Below are 20,105 nucleotides of genomic sequence, written 5' to 3'. Positions count from 1 at the left end.
TTTCGATTTTATTGATGCTTTTCTATTTCTCGACGTAACTTTGCAGTAAGGCTCTATCAGTCCAAACCTTTGGTTCCCTATAATCCCCTTTCAAAGTTGAGCATAGTATAGAGCTCAACAACACTTCATGACAAATTAAAAGGGAAGTGTCTTAATATATAGCTAATATTTTGTTGGTGTTTTACGTGTATGGTCGACCTTTAGTAATATCGATTAAATATTTGACAACGTATTAGGTAGAGTAATTTGGTATCGACAATGTATCAGATATCGTAAATTGATAATGTATCAAATACTGTAAATTAATATCAACAATGTATCAAATATTGTAGATTGATATCAATAATGCACCAAGTATTATAGATTAATATCGAGTACCAGATAATCACTGTGCAAGAGAAAATGTAGGGTAGGTATCATTTTATCGTTAAACCCACGTGACACCTATCAGCAAATTGATTGTTTTTCTCCACACGACTCAATTTGAGACGCAGTGGATTCGTATTGAACATCAAAGTTTGGCATAGACAAGAGCCTCTAATGCCACAAGCCTTGTGTGTCACTTATTGGACCCTCCATTGCCAAAAGCCTTGTATTGTGTCGGCAAATTGGCAATTGGCAATTGCTTATTGGACCCTCCTAGTCTCCTAGAGACGGCCTAAGAAGTGTTAAAACTGTTTTTGGACCCAGTATTGACTTATTCATGAAGGCATTTATAATCAACCAACCTCCATGAATAAATGAGCTTATTAAATATTGCCAACTTAATATTGTAGCAAATTTCCTCTAATTATGCAATGATTTCTTTTTTTCTTTTTTTATTTTGAATATGAAATTGGCAGCTTAAAATACACATGCATGGAGTTGATCTTGATTCTTGTTGATAACCAAACCAACGATGATTAGCAATAGTTGGAGTTTACCAAACAAAGAGAAAAAGAAAAAAGAAAACTGACATGATTGGAGTTTACCTCTAGCTCTACTTGTAGTTGTAGCCATTTATTTGGTTGGAAACTGCTAAGACACCAATTTTTTTTTTCTTTTTTTTCTTTTTGTGTCTGAAACTGAGAGCAAAGCACTCATGTTAAACAGTCAAGAAAGAGGCAAAGTCAACACAAAATAAAGAATGATCCAATTCGATACAAGCAACAAACTAAAAGACAAAAATCCAGAAGAAAGCAAAGTATTAGTACTAAGCCTTGATTGAGTACTAACTAATTTTTTTGGGATAAAAACGATATTATATTTTAATCTAATATAGACTATATTTATGGGGATTTGAACTCGAGTGCAGTATGAGAAGTACATCTGCTCTAATCAACTTGACTAAACACATATTTCTTGAGTGCTAATTAATTAAGCAAGGACTAAACTGAATTGGTCGATCCATCTGTCTGATTGAAAAGCATGTGTTATCTTAATTCTATGGATTGGAGCTATTTTTCCTTTTCTTTTTTTATTATAATCAGAATATTCATGAAGTGGAAGTTGGAAACGGTCCATTTGTACGTACTCCTTATGATCTGACTTTTATTTTTTGTTTTTCTTATAGTAAAATGAAAATACAAAAAATCATGAGACACCACCAATTATACGTACAAATAATGCTGAGGGAGAAGAACATTAAAATATACAGCTGAAAACGAGAGAATAAATCCCAAATCAGATTCCCTTGTAACTCTAGAAGCTAATAATTGTGTGTATGGTGTGCATATATTTATCCTAAATTTTTAGTTTCTCCAAGATTGTAAGCAAAAGAGAAAATCACCTAACCTATTGGGTATTGGGGCCAAGTCCGACTAGACTCCTACCAACAAAATATTATGCAAAGTCAAAGTTGGCTGTTACTTGGTTATCAAATATTCTAATTTATATATACAAGTGTGAAAGTGTAGTTTTCTTATTATATTCACACTTGCGTCTTACCCTTTTTTATAATTTTATATATATTATATATGCAAAATCCATGCACAGCCAGTAGCATATATCCGAGGACCTTTTTATTCAGGAATGCATAGGGCTCATTCAACATTTTTAAGTCTTCATTCTTGGATCAATATTGAAAAAAATTAAATAAACCGTAAATTATTAAGACATCTAATTGTGATAAAAAAAAATTGACGAACATGGTGCTTTCTAAGAATCACTAATATGATTACCCCATTTAAACAAGATTTGGGTATTTTATGGATGATCAATGAATCAAAACTTTACCAATAGAGAATTCGAATTAATGAAATATAATGCATCTCAATTGAAGTTTTTACTGTACAAGACGTCCTAACTTCCTTGAAGAGATGACGCATTAAAAACCCTCAATTTCATTCAAATTTCTTCAACTAAATTTGAGGCTCTAGAAGACCATTATACGCCTTAAATAATTAATCATGAAATATATATATTTTATGTTGAAATTTTGTCATCCTACACACATTTATGTTGAAGAGCCTTACTTAAAACGACATCGACATGACTCAAATTGAAAAACCATTGCATCTTGTCAATTTGATTATCGCAAATAAATCACGCATGTAGGGAAACTTTTCCCAACAGACTCCACCTTGTATTTATGGATCTGTTCTTTGAAATGTCTTAATATACCACTTATACTTTCATTAAATGTCTCACGTCAGCGATTCCGTCAAATTTAAGAAAAGTTCCGTTAGCTGATGTGGCCCTCACTTTTTTTCAATCTCCCAAACTATCACTTATATAAAAAAATAAATTTTAAAAAAAAGCCGGAGCATTGAAAGTCCAATTCTAATACCGCATGCTCTCCCAAACTTGGAAAAGATATTTTCCATTGAAAAGTTATAATCAATTACAATTCTACAAAAAGCTAGACCCATTTATTTGATTTCCATTCAATTTAAATTTAAAATCAAAATATTAAATTTTCTAATGACAGCGGCGAGGGTGGTGGTAGTGGGGATGGTGGTGATGAGAATGACTATGTCAAGGTGGTGATGACATGGTGGTGATACCCATGATAATCAAAATCCACCATTTTTTCCCTTTTCTTTAAAATAAATGATTTTTTAAATTATGGAGTCTTTTAAAGTCATGATTGAATATATCTAAATTTGAATAGATTTTAAAAAATCGAAATTAAATACACTCAGAATTTTTAAACATTTTAAAAAATCTTTTAAAATCTCAAATGAATACATCACCTTAGTTTTACTTATTCAGAAATTTAAGAAACAAAAACTAATTGTTGTTAGCTTTTTATTATTATCATTTATTTTGCTAAAGAAAAATTTGCCCTTTTAAGGTCTCTCCCCTGTGGATTAAGTCGCCCCTCATATCCCCTTCTACTAGACTAGAAAAGATTACATTTTTATTGGTGTTTGGTAAGTGGTGGTGGTTGGATTCTTAAGAGTGTCGATATTTTATTCCATACAAGTTAGTAAGTTACTTCATTTATCAAAAGAAACAACAAAAAATAAACATTTTATACCTCAGACTGGACCCCAACAACAAAGAGGGTGAGAGGGAAAAAAAACCTCAAAAAATAAATGATGAATGCTTCTTCTTTAGGAGATAGGTGTAAATAAAAATAAAAAATAAAAAATAAACAAAAGAGTTTCGTGCAAAGCGAAGTTTCGATGTGTAACACTACTAGCAAACAACGAGTATGATTTTGGTTGACAAAGTTATAGTTGGGCGCTTTGACCAAATGCACAGCTTTTGGCTTCACTTGATGTCCACCATATGAATAATTATAAAAAAGCTTGCGCTGTAAGCAATAACAGAGCGCATAAATGTGCTTGAAACAGCTCAAACTCACGGTGCAATTTGTCAAAAGCACCTCGAAAATCCCAGAAGCTGGTTCCCTGACTTTAAGCCTTCAACTTTAAGATACCCCTTTTGGGGTTTTGGCTTTTGGTAAATTAACTGTCTAAAATATCTCATTTTTCTTGCTCTGTTTTCTGTTTTTGGCATATGGGTTGTAATGGTACTTTCTATTACTGCTATAAATGTATTGGTTCTATTGGGTTTCGCGATGGTACTTTGCCACTGTGTTGTTAATGATGGCCTCGATGGTTTGGATTGGCAGAGAGTCTCTGATTTTATGGATGCACGGAGTTGCAGAGATTTGATTCTGTCAGTAACGGAACAAAGTTTCAGCCTTTTTTGTTCTTTTTGGACCCATCATAGTACATAAACATCTTCTACCAACGTTTTAGTTTTGGTTTTGCCTCTTGAGGGAAAACAAGAAAATACCCTTTTTTCTAGTCTTCTGGGATCGTTTTGTTTGCTTGTTTGTTTGTGGTTGAAGTTTTGTTTTTTCTTTTTTTTTCCTAACGAAATTTGCTGTCGGAAGCGGATTTTTCCTTGTTAAAGTAATGGATTTTATACTTTGTGGAATTAAATAGCTGCTAGATTCTCTGATTCTTAATTGAGGACCTTCACCAATTCACTTTGTGGGATCTAAACATTCTGGCCTCCGGTGATCTACTGTTACAGTCTGCTTTTGTCCGACTTTCAACCAAACTAACATAGATTTGTAACTTCTTAATTCTGCGCACTCTCTGTTGTTGAGTGCTTTGGAGAAAAGACACATGTGTAATGTTGAATCTTTGGAAGATTAGTTTTTGTGTCTTCTGTTGTCTAGTGAATAGTTCAAGCAATCCATTTCAGGAAGGAGATGCCGTGTCAATCCTCTGCTGTATTTTTTTAATTTCAGGCCTGCTTGTAGATGTGGAATTAGTCATGTCCTGAATGAACTCCCTTTTAAATTATCATTTTGTTGGTCTCAGATCCTTAGCTGGTTCTTTAACACCGCCAGCTCAACTTTGCCGGCTTGGCTTTTAAGCTTCTGATTTTTTCCACTAACAGACTTGTTCTTATGCAGGTGCAGATTGAGGTATAAGTACTCAAGCATAGAGCATCTGAATACTGGGACAAATTCTTGTGGTTTGTAATATGGCCGGGGAAAATGGTGTCCATGGTGGTACACCTCAAGAGCATGAGGAGACCACATTAAAAAACCAAGTAGAAGGCACGAACGGGGACCATCAAGGCTCAGACAAGAGCAATGGAGATGAGAAAAATGAAAAAATTCCATTTTTCAAGCTATTCTCATTTGCAGATAAGACTGATTATATCTTGATGCTCTTCGGCACAATTGGTGCCATTGGGAATGGTTCATGTATGCCCCTCATGACGATATTGTTTGGGGAGATGATTAATTCTTTTGGAAATAATCAAAACAATACAGATATAGTTAGTGTTGTTTCCAAGGTAAAGTCATGCTGCACAAGCTTAGATTTAATCTTCATCACCAGAAAAACTTTTAGTTTAACTTTTTCAGTTACACTATGAACTCCTTTTATGAGGTGAAATATGTAAGTTCCAGAAAATCCCATTGATTTCTGGAGCTCATGTGTGTGTGTTTTTTTTTTTTTCCTTATATTTTTTGTATTCAATTTTTTTCAGGGTATTCATTTCATAATTATAACATACTCCCTTCCTCTATTGATTTTCTAAGTTGTTAATGAACATGTTGATAATCACTTACTTATCTTGGGAAATTTTAGGTCTCTCTAAAATTTGTCTATTTGGCCATCGGGGCAGCTGTGGCAGCAACTCTTCGTAAGTATATCATAATCACATAATTTTTTAATGCATAGAGAAATTCTTCTATATATCAGGTATGTGAACTGATAAACCTTGTATTTGTTGTTCATCAGAGGTCGCTTGCTGGATGGTAACAGGGGAAAGGCAAGCTGCAAGGATAAGGGGTTTGTATTTGAAAACAATATTGAGACAAGATGTTGGTTTCTTTGATATGGAAACAAACACTGGAGAGGTCGTTGGGAGAATGTCTGGCGACACTGTTCTCATACAAGATGCCATGGGTGAGAAGGTACTATGCTGGCCACACAATTACCAAAACAAAACAAAAAAAAATCACACCAGGAAGAATAGAAACCTTGAAATTTGTTCTTATAATGCAACCATGGGGTTATATACGTGTGCTTGTTTGTGCAGGTTGGAAAATTTGTACAGCTGCTTTCAACATTCGTCGGAGGGTTTATAATAGCATTCATCAAAGGGTGGCTTCTTACCCTTGTCATGTTGTCCTCTATTCCTCTGCTTGTGGCATCGGGTGCAGCTATGTCCATCATTATAACCAAGATGGCAAGCCGTGGGCAAAGTGCTTATGCAAAAGCATCAAATGTAGTTGAACAGACGATAGGCTCCATTAGAACTGTATGTCACATTTTCCTTAGAACTATTGGAACAATTGCTGTTTATTTGACCAAGAGTATGATGTTTACCCTTTTTCTTCCTATACAGGTTGCATCCTTTACCGGCGAGAAGCAAGCTATAACAAGTTACAACAAATATCTTGGAGATGCTTACAAATCAGGTGTTCATGAAGGTATAGCTGCTGGAGTAGGTCTTGGCATGGTTATGCTAGTTGTGTTCAGTTCTTATGCCTTGGCTGTATGGTTTGGTTCAAGAATGATAAGGGACAAAGGATATTCCGGGGGTGATGTGTTGAATGTGATTATTGCTGTTTTGACTGGATCCATGTAAGCTCCATTCTTAATTTTTTCTTTTTGCTATTATAGTACCTGACACCTGTGCTATCAAACCTTCTTGCCTTTATGCTTGAATTTAGATACCCACATGCATATGCAAGTGCATGTACAAAAGTGAATCTTTTGGTTTTTTTTTTTTTTTTTTTTCTCTTAGAAAAGCTTATATCTTGCTTTTGGAATTTGGATGAGTCAGGTCTCTGGGGCAGGCATCACCGTGCTTGAGTGCATTTGCTGCTGGTCAAGCTGCAGCATTTAAGATGTTTGAGACTATCAGTAGGAAGCCAGAGATTGATGCTTATGACGAAAGAGGAAGGACATTGGATGACATTCGTGGAGATATAGAGTTGAGAGAGGTTTATTTCAGTTATCCAGCCAGACCAGAAGAACAAATATTCAACGGGTTCTCCCTTTATATCCCTAGTGGCACCACCGCAGCTCTGGTTGGACAAAGTGGAAGTGGGAAGTCAACAGTCATCAGTCTGATAGAGAGATTTTATGATCCACGAGCTGGTGAAGTTTTGATAGATGGTATAAACCTAAAAGAATTTCAGCTCAAATGGATTCGGAATAAAATTGGTCTTGTCAGCCAGGAACCTGTACTGTTTGCATCAAGCATTAAGGAAAATATTGCCTATGGAAAGGATGGTGCTACCCTTGAAGAGATAAAAGCAGCAGCTGAACGTGCAAATGCCGCTAAATTTATTGATAAACTGCCTCAGGTTCTAATTAAGTTGTAGCTCATTTTTACTGAACTTTGTAATTGTATGCATGATCATAAGAATATGAGTTCACTTTGGACTTTCATATTTCGTGTTCAGGGGGTTGACACCATGGTCGGTGAGCATGGGACTCAGCTGTCTGGTGGGCAGAAGCAGAGAATTGCTATAGCAAGAGCAATTTTGAAAGATCCACGAATATTACTTCTGGATGAAGCTACAAGTGCACTTGATGCAGAATCTGAGAGGACAGTTCAAGAAGCATTGGATAGGATTATGGTGAACCGAACAACTGTTATTGTTGCTCATCGTTTGAGCACAGTGAGGAATGCAGATACGATTGCTGTCATTCATAAAGGAAAGATGGTTGAAAAAGGTACGCATAGCACATTATTTTTATTCTTGTGCATAGAGCTATAGAAAGCATATATTTCCCATTCCCACCCATTGGTTGGAGATGTTGCAGCCAAATTATTCTGTTCTGTTCACACTATCTCATAATTTCTGCACAATCAACTCTGATTATTTCATGACATGTATGGGTAGACATCATATCAATTAACAATATGTTTGTCAATTTATCAGGCTCACACTCAGAGTTGCTCAAGGATCCTGAAGGAGCATACTCTCAACTTATACGCTTGCAAGAAAACAATCGATCAGAACAAACAGCAGAATCTCAAAACAAATCTGAAATAACTACGGAATCTTTTAGACAGTCGAGTCAAAGGATGTCGTTAGTAAGATCCATAAGTCGGAACTCCTCTCTAGGAAATAGCAGCCGCCACTCATTTTCAGTCTCATTTGGTTTACCCACAGGACTTGGTAGCATGGGTAGTGTAAGGGACAATACAATGGCAGACCCAGAAGCCCCTGCCAAGGAATTAGAGCAACCTCCAAAGATCTCACTTCGCCGCCTTGCTGCCCTCAACAAGCCTGAGATTCCAGTGCTTCTTATTGGGACTGTAGCTGCAATGGGCAATGGTGTTATACTTCCAATTTTTGGTGTGCTTATTTCCAGGGTAATAAAGACTTTCTATGAACCACCTCATGAACAAAAGAAAGATTCAGAGTTTTGGGCATTAATGTTTATTACCCTTGGTTTGGCATCATTACTAGCGATCCCAGGACGAGGATATTTCTTTTCTGTTGCTGGTAGTAAGTTAATTGAACGTATCAGGTTGATGTGTTTTAAGAAAGTGGTTAACATGGAGGTTGGGTGGTTTGATGAGCCTGAGAACTCAAGTGGTGCCATTGGTGCAAGGCTCTCAGCAGATGCGGCAACAGTGCGAGCCCTAGTTGGAGATGCACTAGCTCAAATAGTTAATAGCATTGCGACCGCAATTGCAGGTTTGGTCATTGCTTTTGTTGCATGTTGGCAGCTGGCATTTATTATCCTCGCATTGATTCCTCTTATTGGAGTTAATGGATATGTTCAAGCAAAATTCATGAGAGGATTCAGCGCAGATGCAAAGGTATGATCTAAAGGTCCCTGAAAGTAAAATCTGTAATTTACATACAGTCAGAGATTATCTATATTTCTGAATTACAAGGACATTTCATAACTTGTGAATTCAAATTCCTTCTTTCTTATATGTTTCATCAAGATGTATAATTAAATGGTTGCAGATGATGTATGAGGAAGCAAGCCAAGTTGCTAATGACGCAGTTGGGAGCATAAGAACAGTTGCTTCTTTCTGTGCTGAAGAAAAGGTAATGGAACTATACAGAAGGAAATGTGAAGGTCCTACGGCGGCAGGAAAAAGACAAGGCTTGATCAGTGGATTAGGATTTGGGATATCTTTCTTCTTCCTGTTTTGTGTCTATGCAACCAGTTTCTATGCAGGAGCTAAACTTGTTGAGGCTGGAAAAACGACATTTGCTGACGTTTTCCAAGTAATTATTCCCTCCATATCTATCAATGCCAATCCTAAAGTTTTGGAAACATGCAGAATTGGCATCTGACCTGATTCATTGCCTACCAATTTTTTTGACACAAAAAGCATATGTAGTTGATTATCATTTGTGTGTTTGGCTTGCAGGTTTTCTTTGCTTTGACCATGGCAGCTACGGGAATTTCTCAATCAAGCTCCTTTGCCCCAGATACTAACAAAGCCAGGATTGCTGCTGCTTCCATATTTGCAATAATAGACCGCAAGTCAAAGATAGACCCAAGTGACGAGTCAGGTGTGAAATTGGATAATGTAAAGGGAGAGATTGAGCTTCGCCATGTAAGCTTTACATATGCATCTAGGCCAGATATACAGATTTTCCGAGACCTCAGTTTAACTATTCATTGTGGCAAGGTAAAAATTTCATCATTTAATTGGGTTTCAATTTATTTTTTATTTAAATTTGATGACACGTTGATAAAGTTTAAGTCTTAATGTTGTGGCTGTGTTTGTGAATCTCTTTTGCAGACAGTTGCCCTGGTTGGAGAAAGTGGGAGTGGAAAATCCACAGTGGTAGCATTGTTGCAAAGATTTTATAATCCGGATTCAGGTCATATCACACTTGATGGAACTGAACTTGGGAAATTTCAATTGAAATGGTTGAGGCAGCAGATGGGGCTTGTGAGCCAAGAACCTGTTTTATTTAATGACACCATCCGTGCCAACATTGCTTATGGAAAAGATGGGGAAGCAACTGAGGCAGAAATTATAGCTGCATCAGAGTTGGCCAATGCCCACAAGTTCATTAGTAGCTTACACCAGGTTAGAACATTGATGAAGTTAATAATTTGTAGACACATACAACTAAACTGAGCTGACCTTGTCTTGTTATAAACTTACAATGTTCTTATTGCTGCAACATTAATCCTAATGCATTATGCAGGGCTATGACACCGTAGTAGGAGAACGTGGAGTGCAATTGTCGGGGGGGCAGAAGCAACGTGTAGCCATCGCACGTGCTATCATCAAGAGCCCTAAGGTATTACTGTTGGATGAAGCTACAAGTGCACTTGATGCTGAATCTGAGAGAGTAGTTCAAGACGCACTAGACAAAGTGATGGTAAACCGGACCACGGTGGTGGTTGCCCATCGACTATCCACAATCAAGAATGCTGATGTGATTGCAGTGGTTAAAAATGGAGTTATCGTAGAGAAAGGCAAGCATGATACTTTGATTAACATCACAGAGGGATTTTATGCATCCTTGGTTGCTCTTCACATTAGCGCTTCAACTTCAACTACATGAGCCCCTTGCACACTTGTCTTTTCCTCTGTAATGCTTTCGTCAAAACTGCCACCTTTTCTCACCAAAGACTAGAGAGAAAATGGCATTGCCAACACTCCCCCACCACCCTTTTCCAATTAGGCAAATAGTTATGTTTCTTCTTTCTGGTTTGTGTGTATTAATTTTTTGTGGTGTAATCAATGTATTTAATATATCTTCTAGTAGATGAATAAGTAGTAGGAAGACTAAAACTGCTATTTGATGTGGCATGGCAAATAGTTTTTTGTTTTTAAAAAAATGGTGTACTTGTTTGAAAATAAATGAATTCCTTACATTTTTTAAGATTTCAATTCGAAGTTTGTTTTTTCGTTCTCAAATCCTTTCAAAATAGTTTGAGAGCAATTGCAAGTGAATTTTACTCTATTTCATGTAGTTGTCATCTCTTCTAGAAATCACTTTTTTAAAATATAAAAAAAAAAAAAAAGAAAAAAAAAAAGAAAGAGCTCTTTAGTTAAAAAAGAAAAGGAAAAAGTCAATTGATATTTGAAACCGTCACGCATAGTGGACACGAAATGATTGAAAAAAATTGCTCCAATTAAATAGTTAAATAATATTACGATATAATATAAGGTTTTTATCATCCATACATTTTTCGACAAAACTTGTTTTAAATTTGGCCACGTGTAATCAAGCTCATTTTAGTTCTAAAACTCACGTCATAGGTGGATAAGTTGCATTTTCAACAATGAAATGCAACTTATCCACTCGTTTTTGCTCAACTCCCGCTTCAAGTCAGGATTAGTAATCAACCTTTTGAGTTTGCAACTTTTGGATGATATTTATGGATTGTCAACTCTCTCTTGGTTTGGTGGCTGGCTCTCTGTTTCTGTGTGTGTTATTATTATTATTGGTTTCCAAGCTTCAATTCCAATGTGTGGATGGATCATGGATAGTCAACAAGAGCATGCCGATACCAAAATGAAACGTCACGCATGACGACCCCAAACAAAACCCATAATATCAAATTCGAATCTGTGTCATTGTCGTGAATAAACACCGGGACTATTGGTGAGATGAGATGTTTAACAGTACTAATTAATTTACTCTTTGCATTCCAAGCAAGCTATCTGTTTGCTTCGCTGTCCCACCGCAATTGAAAAGTCTGCTTTCCATTTCTTCCTTCCACTTTATATAATATATTATACATGACAAATAATAAATAAATAAATGATGTAGAGTTTTGCACAGTATTAGTATATGTCATAATCTACTTCGACTTGTACACTATCTACAGGACAAGAGACACTTCTCTCAAATGTCTATTAAGTTATACACAGGATAAATTATAACAATCCATGTTAAAATGTTAAAAAACCAGCACAACTTGCAAAAGAGTCGTCCGAAGCATACGTATACGTATTTCCTTGATCCAGGATGAACTATCCAAAGCATCTTCAATCACTTGCTTAAAACCCTCACTCATTCTGTAACCACATTACATTGCCTTGAGGCTTGAACGGAAACAGTTGTCACCTTAGCTTAGATAGCTTCCGCCCATATGAAAACAAAAGGTATCCTCCTAACACTGTTCGGAAAATTAGCATTCTGAAATAGAACTATAATGCAAGTCCTAAATTTATCCTTCACACGAGCGTCCGAACAAAATACTCCTTGATTACGAGATTTATCCACAAACTTTGCCAGTCTATTTAGACACACAAGACAAAGATTCATGTTGGGAACAACCCTCCATCAAATCTCCCATATCCTTTCCCTACTGATCCTAAATTCGGGAGGAGCACCCACCATGTTTAAAAGTTTACCAGACTCAGATAAGCAACGAAAGGTTCCATAACCATAACAGAAACTCAAAGGTTCTAGAAGAGGTCCCTTCCAACACCAAACCATAATCATCAATATGAGCATAGATTTTCAAAGGAATTATACCCAAATGCACAACAGAAATAATCCCACCATGAAGAGATTGGTGCACAAGAAGCTCCACCATATTTGCCTTGGTTGGAAAATTAGGAAACATATTTACTTCAGATGGCAATGGAGCTTGTTCAGTTGTCCAAACTGGTTATACTTGCCCAAAAGGCTTACGAGACCTCAAGAACCCAAAACTACGTGGAAAATTATCAAGAGTCTATGATTTCCTAGCAGCTAGACACATGCCTATAAACACGCGTTCATTCAAGAGAGAGATCTCTCTTGGTGGATCCACAGAGAAACATCCACAAGCTCTGGTTTTTTAATGGCCCTGTCCACAGGAACAGACTGCAGCTAAGGGAACACAAGTATCACCTCATGTACATTAATATCTTCACCACACTATCTTAACATCCTCTGTTAAGAATTAGGATTGCCAGAAAGTCTTGGGACTAACAGAAAATGTTCTCGAATTATTTATCAGAGTCTTCTGTCAAACAAATGACTAGAATATCCTAAGAGGCACAACACACACTAGCAAAAAAATTAATACTCCCTATCTAAGAAAGCTTGATCGACCATAACAACACGACCTATGACCTCAACCAGCTTAGCAAGAAAACTTCTCCCACGAATGCAAAGGGAAGGAAATCTGACCCAAACAGCTCATTTATCCAACCTAGAATTACTAGAATTAAAACATGAGTGCCCCCTTTAAAGAGAGATGATAAGCCCTTATTGTTCCAGGGCCCATCTTCCGACACATAATCCAAATAATCTTCATCCGAGTCCACTCAATGGAACTGAGCAGGTGACACCAATGAGTTGAATAAAAAAGAAAATTGAAAAAAATGAAAAACGGATAGGAATGCATGAAAAGAAAAAGGCGTCAGTAACCCAATTGTGACCTCCAACCCTCATAAATAGCGCACAATCTATCTAGGATGACTCCATACATGTTTAAAGAAAAATAATAATAATAATTTGAATATTTCCCGAAGAAATGGAGGCATCAAAACAATTTCCTTCAATTTATAATTTCTTAAATTTGCTTATATAGAGTCACAAAAAATAATTACAAGAACTCACAAGATAAAAGTTGACCTCATTTTTTGTTTTTGGAGAAATCTAACAAGACAAAAATAAATCAAATATAGAATAACAAAAAAGAAATGAACTGCTCTTCTTGCATTTTTAGCAGCATAATTAATAAAAATGCTACATATTCTTCTATCATGCCTTTTTCCATGGATAAATAGCTAACTAATTCAATCTTTCTTGTGATATAGCAGTCACGGTATGACTTATCAATTTCAACTTTGAAAAACTTCCTTATGCAACAACTGTAAAAAGTATGACCATAATGTTATGTAAGCAATCCATGCAGTTAAAGTCGAAAGACATGAGTAGTCAATGATTCATGCTGTAGAATTTCGACTTGGAGTGAGGGCTTCTATTTGAGGTTTAAGTAAACATCAAATTATTTTCCTTAAGTTCCTTCAGTTTTTTTTTTTTTCGCCTAAGGTAATATAAGGTTAAACACAAATGGGAGTCCTTGCCAAGATAAAATATTTTGGGTCCACGGCGACTGCCTCACTGGACTCCCCTAAGGGCTGGCCCTGCCTTCATAGCAGAAAATAATTCACTTATAATACATTAAACTAGATATCCTTGAGTATTTATATAATTTTGACTGAGGCATGCCATATACGATGAAATACGAGCTTGTGTTTGAGGCCTTTTAAAGACCATGTCACAAATCATATCCTACTCTAAGTTTTTATATGTTCTTTTTCTTCTCCATCGCAATACATATTTTATAAATTTAAGGTGGAATAGATAATCCTAAATCCCGCTTTTCTTACTGTGTATATTGAAAATCAAAAGGCAAGGAAAGAAAAAAAGTAGTTCAATCAATATTAATCGCTCCTTAAAGATAAAGAGAACAAAACTGCTAGTCATCTTCACTCTCGTCACTATAGGAAACAAGGCCTGTCTTCGCAACAACACTGGACTTATCAGTATCACTATTAGGTGTCTTCATTACCTCTAAACTTTTGTCTGTATCTACATGTGGGGTTGTCACTGTGTTCGTGGGTTCTTCAACACCTCCCTGATCAATTTTAGCTTTCTTTGCTTGTGGCTTCACCTTAATAATCATACCTAATGGATGAGGAGGTAGATTCCTCTTCCCAGCTGATTTCTGTTCCTGCAAGCAGAAGGTTTTGTTCAGAAATGTAAACTAACACTTCTAACCATCACAATCACCACAAAACAGTGGGAGATGGTATCTCTCCTCGCTCACTCTCATATTCCTCATGTTGAGATACCAACCTGTATTATAGGAACAGAAGGTGTTTCCTGAAGTTCTTGTACAATGCTAGACTTTGCTACCACGGCTGCCTGATAAGAACAACTGGTGTAAAAAAATTCTGACGCCCAAGAAGAATTTTATCTTGAAAAACTAACTCTATGGCTATGGCCCCAATATGGTATGAGAATAATCATGCATACTTGAATTTCAACATATGAAAGCTCTTAAATCCCAGAAGCACATGCATAAACATAGAGGTAAGTACTAAGTATATGCTAGCCAGATGGACTGCTAACTATATTCTATAAAGTTTTGCTTCTCCCGAGCTTTACCAAATTAAATAGAGAGCTTAAAGATAATCCAAAAAGCTTTGAAACTGCCAAATTCTAGCATACTGTAAGAAAAATAGATAAAGCAAAACCTTAAACATTTCTTTTTCTGAAAAGAAGTAAACCTCAAACAAAACACCTTGGAAAGTAAAAGTAGTCAAACTATTCCAAGATGGTTGGAAAACAAACCTGGAAACTCAGAAGTTGTTGGGTTTCCTCATCTGCAATCTTTCGCTCATATTCCTTCCTTGACTGAAAAACAATGTAAAGAAAATAACACGTGTGATAATATGCAGTATCTCAGCTGTGGACCAAACTTGACTCTCTAACTGCTTCACCCAACAGTAGTTATCAATGTTTTGAAATTAAAGAAGAGAAAGTAAGACTCCAGTGAACATATCCTACTTAACTACCTCTACAAACTACAAATTCCTATTAGGAAGTGAAAATCCATATATACTTTATATGCAACAAGTAAATGTTTCAAATGAACTGGAAATAACACTGATGACATGGATGACTAAGAAACATAGAGTGTTGTCTCACATTCTCTAAAGTATCAAGGAACTCGGTCTCATCATCATCCAAGGCTTTGGGTGGTCCTGCAAAGAGCAAAAAAAGTGAGTGAGCTCTGAGCACAGAGCAATAGCAAAATCCTTCGCCTGTTTTTCATCAGACAAAATGCAATGGAGGCCAAAGAAAGGGTCATCTCATTTTCATACAAGTACTGAAAGAAATGAAAGTTTGGGCTTTGAGCACTCACTGTGCTTGAAACGTTCATTGAACTCTGCATCCTTCTTGTCTTTATTTTCTTTTAAAATCTGCATTGAATAGAAACAAGTTTTTTTTTCATGGGCCAAACAGATGAGAGGGATTTTAATTAAATTCAGAGAATGAAAAAAAGTAGAGGAGAACCTCGAAAAGAGGTCTGTCTCTCTGGGCAGTGCCATCCTCAACCCGTTCACCCCTTGTTCTCTTTGCTTCATCCAACTGTCAAAAATCAGAGAAATGCACGCATTATCATCATTGATCAATAGGATTTTTAGGGTTTTCGGAGAGATAACAGTAGTTCCAGTACCTGTTCCTCAGAAACGAAGCTCATAAGCCGGGGCGGGCGTGTGAAATCGTCATCCATTTCTCAGAATCCTAAAAAGTCACAATTCTTTTACCTTTGGCTATGAGATTTTTGGGTCTTTTGCTTCCACAACCATAAGCTTTTTCTGTTCTGTTCTGTCTATTTCTATTGCTACGCCTACACGCCTATAATTAACGAACAAACATTTAACAATTTTTTAAAGATTTTACATTTCTTCTTTATTCAGACATTCACAGACATCAGGCCCATTAAATTCCCCGACTTCGCTTGGGCTTTCGGCTTTCCCCATGGCTAGCCACTTTTTCTTTTTTTTTAGGAATTCTATTTTAACCCAATTTGGTCTCTGGACACCCAAATTTTTGTTACAAATTAATGAAAACTTTATCCCAGTTTTTTTTTTCTTCCCAAAGTTTGGGAAGGGAAAGGGTTGGAATTCGAACATGAAATTATTGGTCTGTAAGCAAATATCATTTTTAACTGGTCTAGATCCCGAAAACTTTATCCCTTCGGTTAAGTTCAACTTAAGCTTGAATTTGAAACTGCGCACTGAACCAATGAGATGTTATGATTCCCGTTGATTTACTTAGGCCTCAAATTAGCCGCACAACCAAATTAAACCACTTCATTTAGTGATTGGTTTACTTTGGTATGGTTGATTTCCATTTTTAAGCATGCAAGTAAAAATTCCATGTTCTCTAGGATATATCAAAGAAAACTTTATACCGACCAATAGTTTAGAGAAATTTATACCAAAAATGTGGAGAAATTTTGTGAGAGGCTGAATTCCTATAGGTTAGGGATTTTGCTTTTTAGTTGATATTATAGTCTAGGATGAAACACAATAATAAATGGTAATGACCAATTAAAAAATGTCATCATAAGAAATTAGAAAATTAATACAGGAATGAGTCCGTTTATGCAGTTTTCAAATAGGCCAACTTGATCATCAAACTCTTCATAAATTGTGGTTTTGCTCCATTCATTTTATTATTATTATTATATGAAAACCAAACCAATGTTGAGATTTATCTTAATTATGTTTTCTGCAGAATAATTATTAGTTCCTATTTTATAGGAGTCAGTTGTTTTTCTTTCCTGGTCTTTAGAAATCCCTCTAGTTGATAGAGTTTGTTAGACGTGTTTTAGTTGTTCCTCTTTATTTGCTAATTAGTTGTTTGTACTCTCCTTTATAAGAAGAGCATGTTCAGTCAATGAATAATTAGTTCAGTTCAGCAATTCTATTGTCTTCTTATTTTCAAAGCTATCTTTTAGTTCTCACAATCTGGTATCAGAGCCCCCACTGGGCCTGACTTAAAATTCTCCAAAAAGCAGCAGCTTTCTTAACTTGCAGCAGCAAGAATTGATGGCATCCGACAAGGTTCAAGAGAACTACGTGCAGGAGGCCATACCTCGCTTCGATGGTCATTATGACCATTGGGGCATGTGGATGGAGAATTTTCTGAGATCCAAAGAGTATTGGAGTCTCATTGAAAATGGAATTGCTGAACCAGCAGAGGGAACGTTGTTGACAGAAGCGCAACAGAAAAGACTTGATGAACAGAAATTGAAGGACCTGAAAGTGAAAAACTACCTCTTCCAAGCAATTGATCGATCCATTTTGGAGACTATTCTCCAGAAGGACACTTCCAAGCAGATATGGGAGTCTATGAAGAAAAAGTATCAAGGTTCCACCAAGGTGAAGCGTGCACAGCTTCAAGCACTCCGGAGAGATTTTGAAACTCTTCACATGAAACCAGACGATTCTGTTGATGAATACTTCTCAAAGATGATGGCAATTGCAAGTAAGATGCGGCTTCACCTTGGTGGAACCTTATACTTTTTCTTCATAGACTCCCATATCTGCTTGGAAGTGTCCTTCTGGAGAATAGTCTCCAAAATGGATCGATCAATTTGTTTGAAGAGGGTGCTATTTACTTTCTCTCCTTCAGGATCCTTTGTTAGCTTCAAACCACATTCAGTAGGAGTGCCAACAGGATTGCAATTCAACATCTGAAACCTGTCCAAAATAGTATGAACATACTTCTTTTGGGATATGAAATTCCCAGCAGGAGATTGCTCTACTTCGATGCCAAGGAAGTAGTGCATCAAACCAAGATCAGACATTTCAAATTCTGCCATCATGGATTTCTTAAAGACATCAAACATAGTCATGTCATTGCCTGTATAGATTAAATCATCTACATACAAACAGACAATAAGAATTTTTCCATCAGCACCAATTTTAGTAAACAACGTGTGTTCATACGGACACTTCTGAAAACCTTCTTTAGCAAAATAAGCATCTATACGGCTGTACCAAGCTCTAGGTGCTTGTTTCAGCCCGTATAATGCTTTTCTCAACTTGTATACCTTCCCTTCCTTTCCAGGCTGCACATATCCAGGAGGTTGATCGACATAGACTTGTTCTTGTAAGTTCCCATGTAGGAACGCTGATTTCACATCCAATTGAAAGATGGGCCATGAGTTTTGTGCTGCCAGTGAAAGTACCAGTCTGATTGTATCCATCCTAGCGACCGGAGCAAACACTTCATTATAGTCAATGCCATACTTCTGCTTATATCCTTTAGCCACCAGCCGTGCCTTGTATTTGTCAACTCCACCCTCCTTGTTCAGCTTCGTTTTAGAGACCCATTTTACACCAATCGACTTCTGCCCTTCAAGAAGATCTGTCAAATCCCATTTGTTATTTCTCTCAATGGATCTAATTTCCTTCATCCATGGCTCTTCGCCATTTGGTTTCTTTGTGAGCTTCTTGAGAAGTTATAGGATCAGAGTCTGTAAACAGTGCAAAATAAGTCAGTCCATCTTCAGATTGATCATCATCACTAACCTCGTAATCCATCATCCATGCTGGCCTTTTCTTTGTGTGTTGGGGTCGAAAACTAGATGGCTGGCCTTCATTAGAGGGCTGCAATTGCTCTTCAGTTTCTTTGCTTGCTGCTGCTTCATAAAAAGTTACAGAAATCTGCTGCTGCTGCTGCTGCTTTGAGCCTTTATCTGTCCAGTCCCATATTGTTTCTTCATCAAATAATACATCACGACTGATGATGATCTTCCTGGTGGTGGGATTGTACAATTTATAGGCCTTTGAGTGCTCACTAACCCCAAGAAAAATACACTTTTCTCCCTTATCACCAAGCTTCTTCCTCTTCTCATCAGGAACGTGAACATATGCTATACAACCGAAAATTTTGAAGTAATTTACAACTGGTTTGTGACCATTCCAAGCTTCTTCAGGCGTCATGTTTTTGACAACAAAAGTCGGACTTCTATTTAAGATGTGAATACACCAATTTACTGCTTCTGGCCAAAACGTTTTTGGAACACCACGAATTTTCAGCATGCTTCGAACCATGTTCAAGATTGTTCGGTTCTTCCTTTCACAAATACCATTTTGTTGTGGTGTATACGGTGCCGTTAGTTGCCTTCGAATTCCATGTGTCTCACAGAAATCCTCAAATTCTTGTGAGATGAATTCTCCACCACGATCAGTTCGAAGAACTTTTATATTTCTTCCGACTTCGTTTTCAACAAGGGCTTTAAAGCTTTTAAAGGCTGAGAAAGCTCCAGATTTTGCCTGCAAGAAATACACCCAGGATTTTCTACTGTAGTCATCAATGAACGTAATGAAATACCTCTTGCCACCATTGGAAGTTGGATTGATGGGTCCACAAATATCTGAGAAAATAAGCTCCAAAGGATTTTTGGCTCTCCATGCTTTTCCTTTCGGAAAAGTTTCACGATGCTGCTTCCCAAGAACACATTCTTCACAAATTTGAGTTGGACAATCAATGTTTGGAAGACCTCTCACCATGTTCAGCTGTTGTAGAATCTTCAATCCCTTGAAATTTAAGTGGCCATAACGATAATGCCACAACCAAGCTGTCTCCTTCACTTTGGCAGAAAAACAAGTCTGGCCCACACTTTGAATATGCAGAGGAAACATACGATTTGGTGTCATTTTGA

At 36.8% G+C, this 20,105-nt stretch overlaps 2 protein-coding genes across 4 annotated transcripts; one reads left to right on the top strand and one right to left on the bottom strand.

Annotated features, from left to right (window-relative positions):
• The first annotated feature begins 3,758 nt into the window (after positions 1 to 3,758).
• Positions 3,759 to 10,702, top strand: LOC117621296 (ABC transporter B family member 11-like). 2 transcript variants are annotated; one of them, XM_034351688.1, is made up of 13 exons: positions 3,759 to 3,888; positions 4,859 to 5,247; positions 5,544 to 5,598; positions 5,697 to 5,872; positions 5,998 to 6,219; positions 6,307 to 6,545; positions 6,748 to 7,273; positions 7,373 to 7,646; positions 7,856 to 8,745; positions 8,900 to 9,166; positions 9,313 to 9,576; positions 9,691 to 9,984; positions 10,106 to 10,702. In XM_034351688.1, the coding sequence occupies exons 2-13, from the start codon at positions 4,930 to 4,932 to the stop codon at positions 10,466 to 10,468; spliced, it is 3,888 nt and encodes a 1,295-aa protein (XP_034207579.1). In that variant the 5' UTR covers positions 3,759 to 3,888; positions 4,859 to 4,929; the 3' UTR covers positions 10,469 to 10,702. The 2 variants fall into 2 exon arrangements, with proteins under 2 accessions (XP_034207579.1, XP_034207580.1); XM_034351689.1 differs by lacking the exon at positions 3,759 to 3,888 and adding an exon at positions 3,957 to 4,107.
• Positions 10,703 to 14,045: 3,343 nt separating this feature from the next.
• On the bottom strand, positions 14,046 to 16,305 carry LOC117620529 (PSME3-interacting protein). 2 transcript variants are annotated; one of them, XM_034350610.1, is made up of 7 exons: positions 16,101 to 16,305; positions 15,938 to 16,012; positions 15,786 to 15,843; positions 15,569 to 15,624; positions 15,212 to 15,274; positions 14,714 to 14,782; positions 14,046 to 14,588 (listed from the first exon to the last, which is right to left on the bottom strand). In XM_034350610.1, exons 1-7 carry the CDS (start codon positions 16,155 to 16,157, stop codon positions 14,334 to 14,336), a joined length of 633 nt encoding a protein of 210 aa, XP_034206501.1. In that variant the 5' UTR covers positions 16,158 to 16,305; the 3' UTR covers positions 14,046 to 14,333. The 2 variants fall into 2 exon arrangements, with proteins under 2 accessions (XP_034206501.1, XP_034206502.1); XM_034350611.1 differs by lacking the exon at positions 15,212 to 15,274 and having other exon boundaries at positions 16,101 to 16,267.
• Positions 16,306 to 20,105: the final 3,800 nt, after the last annotated feature.

The sequence above is a fragment of the Prunus dulcis genome, chromosome 3, assembly GCF_902201215.1.
Source record: "Prunus dulcis chromosome 3, ALMONDv2, whole genome shotgun sequence".
Lineage (NCBI taxonomy): Eukaryota > Viridiplantae > Streptophyta > Magnoliopsida > Rosales > Rosaceae > Prunus > Prunus dulcis.
The sequence above is the reverse complement of the archived record's forward strand: the minus strand, read 5'-3'. Positions and strand labels throughout refer to the sequence as shown.